Source organism: Prunus mume, linkage group LG6 (assembly GCF_029339155.1).
Source record: "Prunus mume cultivar Tortuosa linkage group LG6, ASM2933915v1, whole genome shotgun sequence".
Taxonomy (NCBI): domain Eukaryota; kingdom Viridiplantae; phylum Streptophyta; class Magnoliopsida; order Rosales; family Rosaceae; genus Prunus; species Prunus mume.
Window position 1 is genome coordinate 17,057,564 of NC_142703.1, and position 14,372 is coordinate 17,071,935.

At 34.8% G+C, this 14,372-nt stretch overlaps 1 protein-coding gene across 2 annotated transcripts; it reads right to left on the minus strand.

Annotated features, from left to right (window-relative positions):
• Nucleotides 1-179: 179 nt before the first annotated feature.
• Nucleotides 180-12,821, minus strand: LOC103335540 (transducin family protein / WD-40 repeat family protein). Of its 2 annotated transcripts, XM_008238555.2 has the most exons (23): nucleotides 12,557-12,821; nucleotides 12,039-12,370; nucleotides 11,562-11,665; nucleotides 10,447-10,515; nucleotides 9,959-10,019; nucleotides 9,041-9,180; nucleotides 8,600-8,789; nucleotides 8,103-8,164; nucleotides 7,692-7,780; nucleotides 7,055-7,127; nucleotides 6,899-6,958; nucleotides 6,314-6,460; nucleotides 6,183-6,221; nucleotides 6,011-6,045; nucleotides 5,107-5,193; nucleotides 3,996-4,161; nucleotides 3,174-3,251; nucleotides 2,719-2,855; nucleotides 1,794-1,870; nucleotides 1,475-1,544; nucleotides 1,215-1,280; nucleotides 930-1,079; nucleotides 180-554 (listed from the first exon to the last, which is right to left on the minus strand). In XM_008238555.2, exons 1-22 carry the CDS (start codon nucleotides 12,614-12,616, stop codon nucleotides 945-947), a joined length of 2,277 nt encoding a protein of 758 aa, XP_008236777.1. In that variant the 5' UTR covers nucleotides 12,617-12,821; the 3' UTR covers nucleotides 180-554; nucleotides 930-944. The 2 variants fall into 2 exon arrangements, with proteins under 2 accessions (XP_008236777.1, XP_088910261.1); XM_089054135.1 differs by lacking the exons at nucleotides 180-554; nucleotides 930-1,079; nucleotides 1,215-1,280; nucleotides 1,475-1,544 and adding an exon at nucleotides 1,648-1,693.
• Nucleotides 12,822-14,372: the final 1,551 nt, after the last annotated feature.

Sequence of the window (14,372 nt, forward strand, 5' to 3'; positions counted from 1 at the left end):
CATTTGAACATCCGTGTGTGTGAGTTGAGGGTTTTCTTATTCTTCAATTCGGTTCATCTAGAACTGAAAATCAGATCTTTTATCATTGTTGTATAAGCATGGATCACAAAATAGAAACTGAAATCACATGCTCAGAGAATGAAATAGAAATATTCTAAGGGGATTTGTAGCAAGAAGAATATCGAAACTACAACTTCATAGAACTTGGGCAGCACATAGGCCTTTGAAAACGTTCAATTCCTTTCAACTGCTTTCCATCATCAACCACCTTTGATGGTACAATTGACACCCCAGTAACACATTTTCTCATTCAAATTTTCCACTAAACTCAGTTTCAAATGAAAGATGTTGATGCCTTCTCATAGTCACAACCAACCAGGGTGTTCCTAAAACGTTGGATCCCTTTTTTGGCCAAAATCATTGAATGTTTATATGTCATAGTGATGTATATATTCAGAATCATGTGGATGGATGATGTGATGCAGTCAAACCATATCAGTTGCTTAATCCTACTTGAATCACTTTGACCTGTTAATGAACGTTTCCCCATTCTCCTGTGAAGAGTAATCAAAATTATTAGAGACATAGAAAGGAGAAGAAGAAGAACAAGAAGAATTAATATCCTACAAGATCAATCCAGCACAACAAGGCCTTCAAATTAATTCAGCAGAACCAAGGCTTTACATCCTGAACAAAATGCCATTTTGCAAATATAGAGCCACATGTGGGTTTGTTCTGCTGAATTAATTTTAAAGCCATACATGTGGGTTCCCACAATAACTGCATAAGGGAGAGAGAGCTCTCTCGCACACACAAGACAGAGAGAAGAGGGAGGGGGGCAGGAGTTCAGTGCAAAGCTTCCATGCAAACAAGAGAGAGAGGCAGGGCAGGGCTGGGTGAGAGTTTCATAGGCAGGGATTGCCATTTACCAGATATTCAGAAAGTCAGCCTTGTCTTGTTAAAAGTTCAATGTCCACTCCAACTTCAGCAATCTTGGTTTCTTTCGAAGCCTTTGCTATTTTAGCAATGTTTTCAACATCAAAGTCGATAGCTATCTTTTTCACAAGGCCCTCAAGCATCTGTTTTAGACAAAAAAGCAAGATCATCATAGATTCAAGGTAGTAACCAAGACTGCTATATGACACTGACATGTCAATTATTCTAGCACAAGTAAGTTCCCTAAACTCCATAACATATAAGTATTCAAAACATACCAGCGATCCGATGGCAACTAAAGCTCGAAATTTTGCATCAACTTCTAGATTTTCCTCTTCTGCAATCTGCAAAAGTCCAAACATTACTTTCATGATTCTGACATCTGAATATCGTATTAAAAAGATACTGTAGTCCACCTCAAAAAGAGCAAGGGCCCTCTTTATCTATGTTCACCTTTTGAGGGCACTAAATTTAAAAAACATGAACTGCCAATGAAGGGGCAATCAGAACAGTAAACTGGTAAGTTGATGTATTATACCTGAAGTGCTGCTGAAAGAACCTGTGATTGACCTTCCTGATCCTTCTTTTCGATCAACAAAACAGCATAACTGTCAAGCTCAAAGGAAAAGGCCAAAAGGTTAATATCTAAACTCAATCAGTTACAGAACAGTAGTACAATTATATACCAAGTTGAGCACATTATGTCAACAAACATATCCCTTTCCAACCTCAGTTGCCATTGCAGTCTTCGTTTTTCCTATAACTTCGAATTATCACAAAATTGGAGAAAGAAAGAAGGGGATGGAAGAGCAAGTTTAATCATGTAACAGAACATGTGCAGTCAATAGAAAACTTACTTGAGAATCAAGGTTGCGTATGATAACTGCAAATTCTTATTCGGAGATGAAGAACAACTTGAATACACATCTAGAATCTGCAAAGCCATTCAACAAATCAAGTTACTAAATCATGATATATAGAATTCAAGATGCACTAACCATGACAAACTGTGTACCACCCCACAAATAACAGTCATTATTTAAGTACAAAGAAGCAAACACACATTTTGTAAGTACTTCTATAAAGTTTCCAACAAAGTTACCTCTAGATAATCTAGTTTAATGATTTATTCAGGAAACTGTTCAAATCAAACTCAATTAATGATTCCTGAAACAAGTGCAAGATGTTCTAAACAAAAAATTATTCATCGAATAAATAAATAAATAAATACAACACACATTTAATTTACATGTTGGAAGCAGTACAAAATTAATAAACGTACTGTGGTTTTGAATTAGGTTAGCATGCAATCATTAAAAAATAAATAAAAATCTGAAATTCATATTGCAGCAAGCAGCAAGTAATGCCTCACCAAACCTTGAATTGCAAAAGGAAATATATCAAACTATTTATCAAAAGTACTGGACGGGCAAAAAACACACAATCATTATAAGAAGGTACCAAAATGTAATAGAGACCCTTATATACAAACCAATACCAAAACATGGAACTTACTAAAGGTGAAATTTGAAAAGATCTGTGAGCACTTTACAGACAACGATATCATGCCCAGTATTGAATTTTTAATTGAATCAACTAAAAAGCTGATAGATATCCACAGATCATTAACCCTACCATCAACAAAGAATTTGAATGTTAAGCAAAGAACATGTAAGGCGCAAACCAGAAATGTGACTGGGAAAGAGCCCATTAGCCTCTCAAATCACTAAGAAACCCCAAAAGCAATCTTATGTCAGAAACCAATTGCAAAGGAAGGCTAACCTCACTGCGATGCTTTTGTAACCAATTGTAGTAGCACGAATTCTTGAAAAGATTGGTCACAACACGAACACTAGTTAAGAGATTAGCAGGAAGTGAAGGATTTGTTGCGACTCTTTTGATCATTTCCAATAGTAAATCTGGTTATAGTACACAACGTAAGAAATAGAGACCTTGAAATAAGAACAGCATCAACAGAAAGTAAGAAGGTTGCAAATGTTTGACTTGTATCATATGTATACATCTGGAGAAATCAACTTAAGAATGTTCGTGGGTCATCTGGCCTCATCATCTAGTCCCATTTTCTTTTGTACAAGTGTCTATTGATATGTATTTTTACAATTCATAGAAAATAAATGAAAGTGAAACAATTATCTATTTCAAATACGAACTATCTGATTACTGTGAACCAATTATCAAGATAAAACCATAGGATGGAATATGTCTAATATCATTACCATTCTGAGCTTCAGCATGCTGGAGAAGTACAGTTGCCCCATCAGGGTGCAGGACAATCATCCTCAAAGTATCAATAACTGAAGATGAAAACAAATTATCCACTGAGTAAGCAAAGAAAGTTTCTGAAAAGTTTCACACGAGGTGTGAACAGAATGGATACAATACAATTCACAACAGTAAAACTACACACCAACAATCATAAGCATTCCACAATCTACATAAAAAGCCACAGCTTATTGATATTCTCTTAAGAAACTGCTAAGTGTACAATGACTCTTATTACCAGATCTCCTCTGAAAAAGGAGATGTAATGAGTAGTCACACCACATGCAGGACTACCACATTAACTTTTTTAAAATGAAAATTTCACTACTATACACACTTACACTGAGACCATTCATGTAACTTTATCTTTTTCTCTATTGTTTTTTAGTGTTTCTTTTAACCTGTAGCTTTCAATCATAAAGCTAAGAATTCACTTAAGCTTCATACCAGTAGTGCAGGAGAAAATGTGGTAACTTGCCATTACAGTATTACGCCCAAGACACAACCAGACACAACCAGACACAAGCCAGCTCAACCAGTTTCTATCAATTTGAGATTGGATAGTCATTACATTAGATAACCAGAACTGTCCTGTTTTTAACTTCACTTCATTCTTGGACAATGGTTTCTATGATTGTTAAATTGTAATCTCTTTTTTCTTAAAGATTGTGCAATTGTAATCTTAACGGATGGAGTATATGCTATGCACTCCTAGACCAAAAAAGATATGAAGAACAGAGCTCTATACAAAATTCATCAGAAGTCCGCACACTAACCTGGAAATAACATTGCAACTGGCCATGATTTTAGCAACCTCAGCAACATAGCAATGTCAACTTCGGCAAATTTACTAGAATGATAATGTGACGTGTCCTTCAATATTTTAACAATAGCAACCAGCCTGGAAACCTCCACTTCATTTAAAGACAAGTTCTTCTTTTCCTTCAAGATATTACCAAAGGCCATTATTCAGGAAATCATATTTTGCATAATATAAAGAAACACAGTTCTAAAACAGAAAAACGAAAAATACTAGCACCAAGCTGCTCCTCAAGTTAGGCAAAACAGATTGGAAATTCAAAAAAAAATAATAATAAAGGAAAAAATTAAAAATTAAAAAAAAATACTCAACACCCTATCATGCATAATGAAAGGAATAAGAAAAACAAAAGATGACTACAGAAAATTAATATCAGAAAACAGTGAAAATAATATCAGGAACCTCAATAGTTTCAACAAAATCCATGACCGATAGTATCATCCAGATCCAAAAACTATTTCATTCCCTTCTAACACTTAAGGAAAAAAATCAGTTACATATAATGATGCTTACTGTTGGTCTAAAAATTAGATTGTCACAAACACGTGATTTGGACACAGTGGACTCAAACAAACCAGTTACATATAAATGGGTGGTAAGACCCAAAGAAAAATACAAATTTTAAGAATGCAGCAAGCCTGCCAACTTAACAATGCTTCATCAACAAAGCTTATGATTCAGTGCTTGCTTGAGAGCAAAAACTACGAGGTAACTTTTTAGATGTATCACCGTCCAATTACAAATTATCAAAGTTGTCAATTGTTCATGATATTTAGAAAGAGGATCGAGGTAGCTTAAAATATATGTTGAAGATGAGGACGGCAAATAGGAAGTTTCAAAAATGCAAAAGAATAATTGAAAGGTTGGTGAAAGCTTATTAAAAGAGAACTTTCAAAGAGTTACGAAGAAGGCACAGTCTGCTACAAAGGAAATTTGTACAAAAGACTAAAGCTATTCCATTCCAATTGAGTGGTAACAAGTTATAACGCTGGCATCTAGAGCAAAATTTCAATTTGTAAGAAATAAATATAATTTCAAAAACAAAGCAAACTTGCAAAAGAACCAACCTGGTCAGAGAGTAGATTATTATTGAATTCTGTAATCTTCTTGAGGATTCCATCAAACTGAGCCACGTCAAAAACAAGCATTCCTTTCTGGAAACAAAATCATTCAAAGAAAAAGATGCTATAAGTATGACATTCATATAACAAATGCTCAAATTTCTTGAGGGACATGAAGAACAAAACCAAAACCACCAGAACAAGTAAAAAGCCTAATTTGCGAACCCATCCACGAGAAGAATTGATCTTGAAATAATGAGTTCAAGGTAGAACTATGACTAACAGTAATAGCCTTTAAGAATAAAGCATTCACAATGCTGACTAAACTCCAGTACTCTTCAACCACAACTACTCGGCATCAGCTACGGAATCATTAATGGTATAAGAAAATTAGATGATAGTGCACAACATCTGATCTCGTAGCTTCGAGTTCAGGTGCCGTACTGTGGCCGGAGGATATCCATAAAATTTCAAATGGAGTAACTGCACAAATGGATAAACACTGCTCATTTCTAGAAGCTAGATCGAAGTCGTTTTACACTGCTTTGCCTTCTCCAATATGCTTAGCTTCTAAAACCCATTTATTTAGTTGGATTTCCAGATGATACAATATAATCAAATTACAGCATGTAGGTTTATACACAGAACACTTGTTATAGTAAATCATTTATCATTAAGTTAGTCTCAACCACATGGGTATGCCAAGCAATCTCGAATCAAACTGGGTCTTTATCTAGAACCCTATTTTAGAAGTACTCAAGCGAAAAGCCTTCATTAGTATGAGAAGTGTACAGAGCACAGATAAAACACAGAACATAAATATGACCAGCCGATACATTTTCATCAACTTAACCTGTGCATGGAAATTGATGCATTCCAAACCTTAAGAACAAGAGCTGCAAAAGCCTACCTTAGGAACATGTTTGAAGGTAGGTTTTGCAGAAGCTGTAACCAGAGGAAAAATAAAATAAAATAAATAGAAATCAGGTATTGACATAGTTTATAGTTCAATATATATAAAAAATTAAAAAAAAGGCATCCTGGATTCAATTAAAGAAAAAGAAATTTAAAAGGATACATACCAGACTTGTTTGAAGATTGTCCAGGTACATAAGCACTAGCTGAAATAAAGGGGGAAACAAGGACACAATATAACACATGAATCACCACCATATCAAGATTAGATGGTCACAACTCAAAACAGAATACTTACACCCAGTATACGGATCACGAAATGATGGATCAAGTGTGAAGTCTTTCTGTCCAGTATTTTGGAGAATGAAAGCTACAACCTGTTCCCGGTAGGAAAGAGGAAGATTCTCCTTCAGAAGCCAGTTGTCAGCAGCATCATATGGATTATCTGAAGATAAACAACTCAATGCATGACTCATATTCTTGAAATAATGTTGTTCACTTGCACCAACTACAACTAAGGGCTAGAACTGTTGAGAAAGATAAGTGTTCTTTATTCATGAAGTTCTTAATTTACGATCAATCAAATCATAAACTTACAAGATTCCAAGATCACAAACTAATCATCATTGATTACTATAGAAATTAGATTCCTTGTGAGCAAAAATTATATATTCAAATAAAAAAAATTTACAACAGCCATTAAAAAATTTTGTTCTTAGATTTTCCCATATCTCATCTTCTCAGCAGATTAGAAGATGGCATGGTTAGGAAAACAAAGGATGAAAGATGTCCACAAACAGAGTGATTTAAATAAAATAAAATAAAATACCACTAAATGAGTGGAAAATAACTGAATAACAAGAAAGAAGGACAGATACAAAACCTGATCGATTGTAAGGCAGCTTACGAATAGGTTCGCCATCTCCAATGTCGACATCAAATACTGAAGAACAAGAATATATATGTACGGATTTTCAAAATATATATGTAGAAAAAGAAAAATCAGACCACAAGTTGACACATAGAGTAAGATTCTGACCATGGTCATATTCATTTCCATCAAGAACAGGACGCTTCATGCCACCATCTGGCCCATCAACAACTTCGCCAATCTGAATTGAAAGAAGTCAAACATGAAGGTTCCCAACTTTTGAAAGCAGTAGAGACTAACATCACCAGCATGGAAACATCTAGTTAGCTCTTGTTTCATTTCTTTATTTAGGAAGCACATCCTTATGACTTAAGGTACTGTAAGCCCAAAGTTTTTGCATATAAGTCATTTGATTTTTCTCACAACAAAAACTGTTTCATGAAAAATTTAACTTTTCTCTCACCCATAAATCTCAGAAACACAGTGGTCTATTTCTCGTTACAGACTACAATAAGACCTATGCAAAAAGAGGTTCAAAACTACTCGTGCGCTTTATGCTGCAAACAATTATGCAGCCATTACCTACTTCAACTGCTCAAGCTATTTGCATTGGTTTCCAAGCATCAAAATTCAAGGCCATTGAGTCCTCAATGGCATATTGGAAAAGTGGCCAAACTACAAACACACCCAAGAACCAGTGGCCAAACTAAACGCGACCGATACAACGGCTTATACCAATTCAACTACTATAAGTCATACATCCTCAGACGGAAAACACAAGTATTAGTCTGAAAATGTAAATTACCTTATCCCACTTCTGTTCTCTTATATTCCATGCATACGCCACACCATTGTCCCCTTCTCTGACAACTTTTGTCTGGCCATCACTGGTTCCTGATGACAATACAACCAGACAACATTACTTGATGTGTGGTTTTACTAGTCAAAAGAATACAACATTGACATATTGTTGGCAACTTAGCAGAGGCTCTCACTTGGCAGCTGCGATGGAAACCACATACTACAGTAGAAAATGTTATACTTTACTAACAAAAGAACACTAAGCCAAAAGGACTTGTCTTCCTAAAATTGAAATAATTGTTCAGAAATTGAAAATACAAATCTGTAAAATTTAGAACAATAAAAATGTGTGACAAACGAAAATGACGAGCAAAAACCAAAAAGTCACTAGAGAAGAGTAAAATTGAAATTGCACCTGGAATCTGTAAGGCCTCTAGCCCAGGTAATTCTTCCAATTTCAACCCTCCAACCCTCTTCCTAAAAGAAACAAGTCATTACATAAATACAAGTAATAAAGGTGAAGAAGATGAAACAGTCAACAGCCAAGAAATAATCTATGAAATCAGAAAAAACCAATCGAATTCAAGTATATATTTTTGGTCCAATTCAAGTATGTATGTATTTGAATATACAGATAAGTGAAGAACTTTGGAATCCAAACAAAGAAATGGGCACTTCCATAAAGGAAAGGGGAAAACATTAATTGAATACTAGAGAGAGAGGAAAGAGATCACTAGAAGACAACATATGACTATTAGGTAACCCTTAAAGAAGGTACTTTTAATATTATACGAGATTATAGTCAGAATAATCATGAAGCATTGGGAAGAAAATTGGGTCAAGCACATGTTATTAGGCATAGCAGATTCATAGCTGTTACATCACATACACAAAACAAGAAGATGGAAATACCTGCTAATTTTGTGTTGAGCAATCTGGGAGAAATATAACTCTACTTCTAGGGCATCAGCAATTTTATCCTGATTTACTGTCCAGATACGTACAACTCCATCAGAACATGCTGTCGCAATATCCCCATTTTCTAAGAATTTTGCATCCCAAACACAGCCAGGATGCTCTATGCTCTGCACGCAAACTCCATCTGAAAAGGACATTATTTCCCACTTAATATAAAGTGCTAATTAACATTTCTGGTGCTTTCTACAAAGAAATTTTCAGTGGCAAACATAAAAGAATGAATCTCGATGTGCAAGAATCCCTGGAGTAAGTGTGTGAATCTTTCTTTTTACTCCCCACAAAGCAGGAATTGCTTAAATCATTACCAGGTTTAAAAAATTATTCACATTCACATCTCTCATGTATTTTTAGAAACAAGAAGCATTAAGCAGTCACCTTTCCATATCTTAGCAAAACAATCTTCGCTGCTACTGACTATTAATCCAGACACATGTGAATCAACTGAATATACAATTGAAGTATGACCAACCATCTCCATTAAAACTTCACCGCTTAGAGCCCATAACCTTATGGAACTGAAGATGCCAACAAAAAATAAAGTTATGGAGAGCTTACCCAAGTAGAAATGATAGAGCATTTATTATTTAGTAAGTTTACAAACAAGACATTTGCTAGCAACACATGTAAACTTTAAAACATAAATCTCAACTAATATTTTAACCACAAGAGAAAGCAGCAAAGACTCAAGGAAATCAAACAATGTGGTTGAACTTTTCTTAATAAGTGACACATGTAGAGAAATATAAGCCAAATTATTCAACTTTTTCCAAACATTTAGATTATTGTCAAAATTTTCCAAAAATTATAAGGTACATACATACCCTCTGTTTATTCATGTATGCATCTTTCCATATATGAACATATCTTCATACAACTATATGACCATGTTGAGACTCTAAGCAGTAGTTAGGATACATTGTACAATAAGCAACCTTTTTAACAGGTCCAAATTCATATCAGAACCAAAATTCAATCGTTCATTTTCTGAATGCTTCAGTTCAGTAGACAAGCTCCTAGTTATAGTGTCTAATAATCAAGATTTATCAATATGATTTCTGTATGTTATCCTCAATAAACAAAGCTATCAAATATTCTATTTGCAACCTTTTTTTTATATATGTTTGCTTTTCTTTTGGATGTTTTAATTTTATTTTGACAACATACTAAACTAAACATTACTCATGCCCTACCAACACTAAGATATGCCTTCAGGATTATGTTCATTTAAACTATATCCTCAAAGCAGAACCAGCAATTCAATATAAAAAGACACAAATGCAACAACAAGCTCACCCATCATGTGAAGCAGAAAGAATTCCCAATCCAGACATCACTGCCAGACATCTAACAGTATCTGCACAATGCATTAGTATGTATAGATCATAAGTAACTGCAAAACATTATGTGCAAGTCATTTTTTCTAAATAGAGCTATGCTTTTGATTTATTAAAACATTCAAAATTTTAAAAATATAAATATAATATTTATATTTCAATTTATAATTTTAAAAAATTCATTTTATAAAAAAGAGAGAGATATCCTATGCAAGTCAGAAGAGCATGTTATCTTCAAGTCAAATAGTCTTTGTAGCAACTTGTGATCCAAATGTTATCTTTCTAGCTCTAGTTTAGTATACTATTAATATAGCAATCAGAATTTGGGATTTAGCATAGTAAAGCAGTCTCTTTATGGTAAGCCACAACGTCGAAAATGCCAGACACTTTCGCATTTATTCAGGACCTACAAAATGGCCTAAAAGTAACATACAAAATTAAAATTACCTGTATGCCCAACAAAAGTGCGAGTGCATGTACTTCCTCTCCAAAGTTTTAAAGTAGTATCACTTGAACCTACATATAGAGAAAACCGATTCAGCATCATTGTAAAGAAAAAGCGGGATCAAGCATTTGAATCTGATGTAGCAATGTGATTAATTTGGCCAGCTCAAAACGACAAGACGAAACAGGAATGGATAAGCCACCTTGCTACATGTGAGGGCACGAGAGTAAACCTCATGCCATTTTTTGTTTTCAGAAAAGCAGTCTCACGTAACAGATACTGAAGTATACACGTAAGCAGGGCATACAAAACAAAACAGTTTTTGGGAAGCTTACCATGGCATAGTTGAGTCTTATATTTTTTCCATTATAGTGTCCATTCTAGAATTCACAAAACTAAAATTGTTCCCATTGATATTATGACCAACTTGAAGTCTCGAATGAACTACAGTGCCACTAGGGCACATGATTAGCTGCAGCCAACTTTCAAAGTTCTCACAGCCAAGAAGCCAGGAACTCCTGTCCAAACAACGAGAGCTTAAAAAGGCAGGTTGCATTGTGATCTATTTCTCATAAAAGCATGGAGCATTTTGATCCTAACAACATTGTATCACATAGCATACATATCAGCTACACAGAGAGTGCCTAAAATGTGCAAAGTGCCACTTTACAATCCCCAAAGCTACACAGCCTCCATGCATCACATGCCATGCAAAGGTTTAAACCTATCCAACTCAAGCCAATCGCTCATGAGAAGCAAGCATAACAACTGTGTTCAGCTAATCCCTGGATGGCTCAGCAAACTCCCTCAACCACAATATTACCCATCCTACCACTGCTGCAGTCTTAGATCACGAGTCCAACAGCGTTCTTCAATGGCTGGATATCAATTGCTCACTGGCTCAGCTAGGCCTAAGAGTTGACAGTTGACTAGTGGGCTTCTACAGTTCTACTAACTTTTAACAAAAATTCATGCATACAAAATGAATCAAATCATTACGATTACAAGCCAGAAAAAAGGTTGTTAAAAAGGAGGTCCATGAATTTAGTGAAACCAACACCTCAATAATTTTTGGGGGAAAAAGAAAAGAAAGATTGCAAAAATTGAATAACTATACCCGTGACAAGCTCGCCCGAAGGAAGCTTTACAACTGCTTGGATTGGTGCCTTATGAGCCTCCCATGATTCTAATGACTGGCCTTTCCTCCACCGTCTTAAAGTACTGTAGAAAAGACATAAAAAGAAAATTAATACCTAGTGTCACCATAGCTTAACATATTAGGAGTAAAACCAGCACAGTATGCCTAGGAGATGGTCCAGGACAAAAATTATATATAAATGTATAATTATAACTAAATACAAATGTAAAACTAATCTATTTTAGCAAAACAGGCAACAAGATTAGATAGACATATTTACTAATTTCAGATGGAGTCTCCAAACCAAATTTTCTTATTCACAAAATCAAGATAGCACAAAGATCAATTCTTGAACACAACATGTTTCCACAAACCTCAACGAAGTTTACAACATGTAAAAGTTAATCCAGCCCATCCTACAACAAACTTGGAATAACATAAAAGGTGAAAACTCACCAGTCCACAGAAGATGAGACAATGTCTCCATTATCCAAAGCGAGGCCGGTGACCTGCAACTGATGGCCCCTGAGAGTTTGCACCTTCTCCCCAGTCTTCAAGTCCCATACTAACACCATCGTGTCCATGCCGCCGGACACAATTCCGCCATCTGGGTATTCCTCATTGGGTGAAATCCACACCAATGGGCCCACAAAACTGGTGTGCCCCAGCAGAATCTTCGACTCCGAGTACCGCCTTTCATCGGAAGGGTCCAAGGACCACAGCCTCACAGTTCGATCACGTGACGAGGTGGCTATACCCGCATTTCCGCAAACACAAATTCCACGAACCTAATTCATTGTTCATCATTTTTTTCAGTAAACAAATTCATTGCTAAACACTAAACACTAATTAGTAAATTTCATATCTCTGTGGGTCTAAAACAATACAGAATTGATCATTCATGAGCAGGATTGTAGATTCAAACAAATTTTGCGCAAAAAATGAAGAAGGGTTTTGTGGGTGAGAGATCTTACGTCGTCTTCGTGGCCTCGGAGTTGGCAGCGCAATTGGTACTCTTTGAAATCGATGTCCATCGGGGAGAGAGAGAGAGAGAGAGAGAGAGAGAGAGTTAGGTAGTGATCAGAAAGGGGTTTTACTTGAAGTGAAGTTTAGAAGTGGAAGAGCAAAATCACATAACCTTTCGGTTGCAAGAGCATCAGAAAATAGCTTGTTCTCCAAGTTCTTGTAGAGCTAAAATTGTCCGACCTGTAATTTTCCTGTCTTCTTCTTTTTTAATTTGAATTCCGACCTGTCGTTTTACTTATCTTATATGAGTTTAGGTTTTACTTTTCTTTATTAACCAATCCAATATGGAATTGAATTTCAATCTCTTTCAAGTCTCAACATTGAACAAAAATCATTTGCAATAGTTCGACCCCAAAAAAAAAAAATGGATTGAAACTATGTTGGCAGACATTGAGTTCAAGTCCAACTTGTCCTATTGCTCATGCAATAGGTGATTAAGTATCTTATTTAGCTCAAGAGTCGCTTGATGATTTGAATGTCTTGTTGATGTCTTAGTTGTTCATTGAAAGTTATCGATTGAAGTTGTTATTTGATTAACAAAAGAAGTTCTCAATTCATCCTTACTATTAGCAGTTAAACTATTCATTATATTTTATATTTTATTTTATAAATTTTCCGAAATTTAACTTTACATTTTTTGGTATTAAGTCTTGCAACTCTATCCTACTATGCACATATAAAATGTTAAAATTCAATCCTTCTTTGTCGATTCGAAATAGAATCCTCGGTCTTATCTTAGAGCACTTCCACTAATGGATGTAATTCACGTGAATAGTGGCCAGCAAAAAAATTGTGTTTCCAACAATGCCTATTCATTTTTTTGTTTTTTTCTTTGTTTACTTAAACAATTAATTTGGATAATATTTTCGGATAAGATTTTTGGGTTCCTACATATGAAAAATCATTTTCTCAAGATTTTTAGTGCAATATTGACTAAGTATGAAAAATGGTTTTTCGGAATAATTATTTTCTCAAGATAATTTTTGGCGGCTTTTAGATCAAATAAGAAAACTTGATTTTATGGGATTTTAATATGAAGTATATATTCACTTAATGAACATCATTTTTAGCCTAAATCCACTAAAACATTTTTATATTTTGATTTGAATTTGATTTTCTAGTATTTTTATTTGAATCAAATGGGGTATTTCTTATTTACATTGTAAACTTAAGTAAATGGAGTAATATAAAAATAAATAAAAGTAAAAGGACAAAGACATTTACTTAAATGTTGAAAATGGAAATAAGGTATAAAGAGGAAAAAAAAGAAGTAATTTTTGGTATTTTTTTCAATTTTTATTACAAAAATATTGGATGTTGGTGTTAGTGAAGAATATTGGTTGGTATTTATAGAAAAAAAATTCAGTATTTTTTGGGTATTTTTTACATTTTTTGAGGGCAAAGGGCATACTGCAAAACCCCATTTTGAAATGCTCTTATCTAATGGATGTCATTCTCCATGAGTGTTCCACAGCAGGACAAAGCATATCCCCATCAAGCATCACTTCTTACGAGAAGTCTCAACAAACAAAGAAGTTGAGCTCAAGTACTGCAAGACAAGAGGAGCAAATCGTAGACATCTCCACTAAGGCACTTCCAAAACTAAGATTCGAAATGCTATGAAACATGCTCGAAATCACACGAATGCGCAATTGAGGAGGGGTGCTAAACATTAATGCACATTTGGTGGGTATTTTTACAAGTTAGCAGAATTTTCTAGAATAATTTAGAATGTAAAGTCTGTGGTTGTGTTCCCTAAACACT

Bases quoted from the DNA above. Each gene is read 5' to 3' on its own strand.
- LOC103335540 (XM_008238555.2), bottom strand. From the start codon at position 12,616: ATGGACATCGATTTCAAAGAGTACCAATTGCGCTGCCAACTCCGAGGC. The intron at 10,516-11,561 runs GTATAGTTATTC...CTCTATATGTAG, and splicing joins TTCGGGCGAGCTTGTCACGG to GTTCAAGTGATACTACTTTA. The intron at 2,856-3,173 runs GTAATGATATTA...TACTATAACCAG, and splicing joins GCATGCTGAAGCTCAGAATG to ATTTACTATTGGAAATGATC.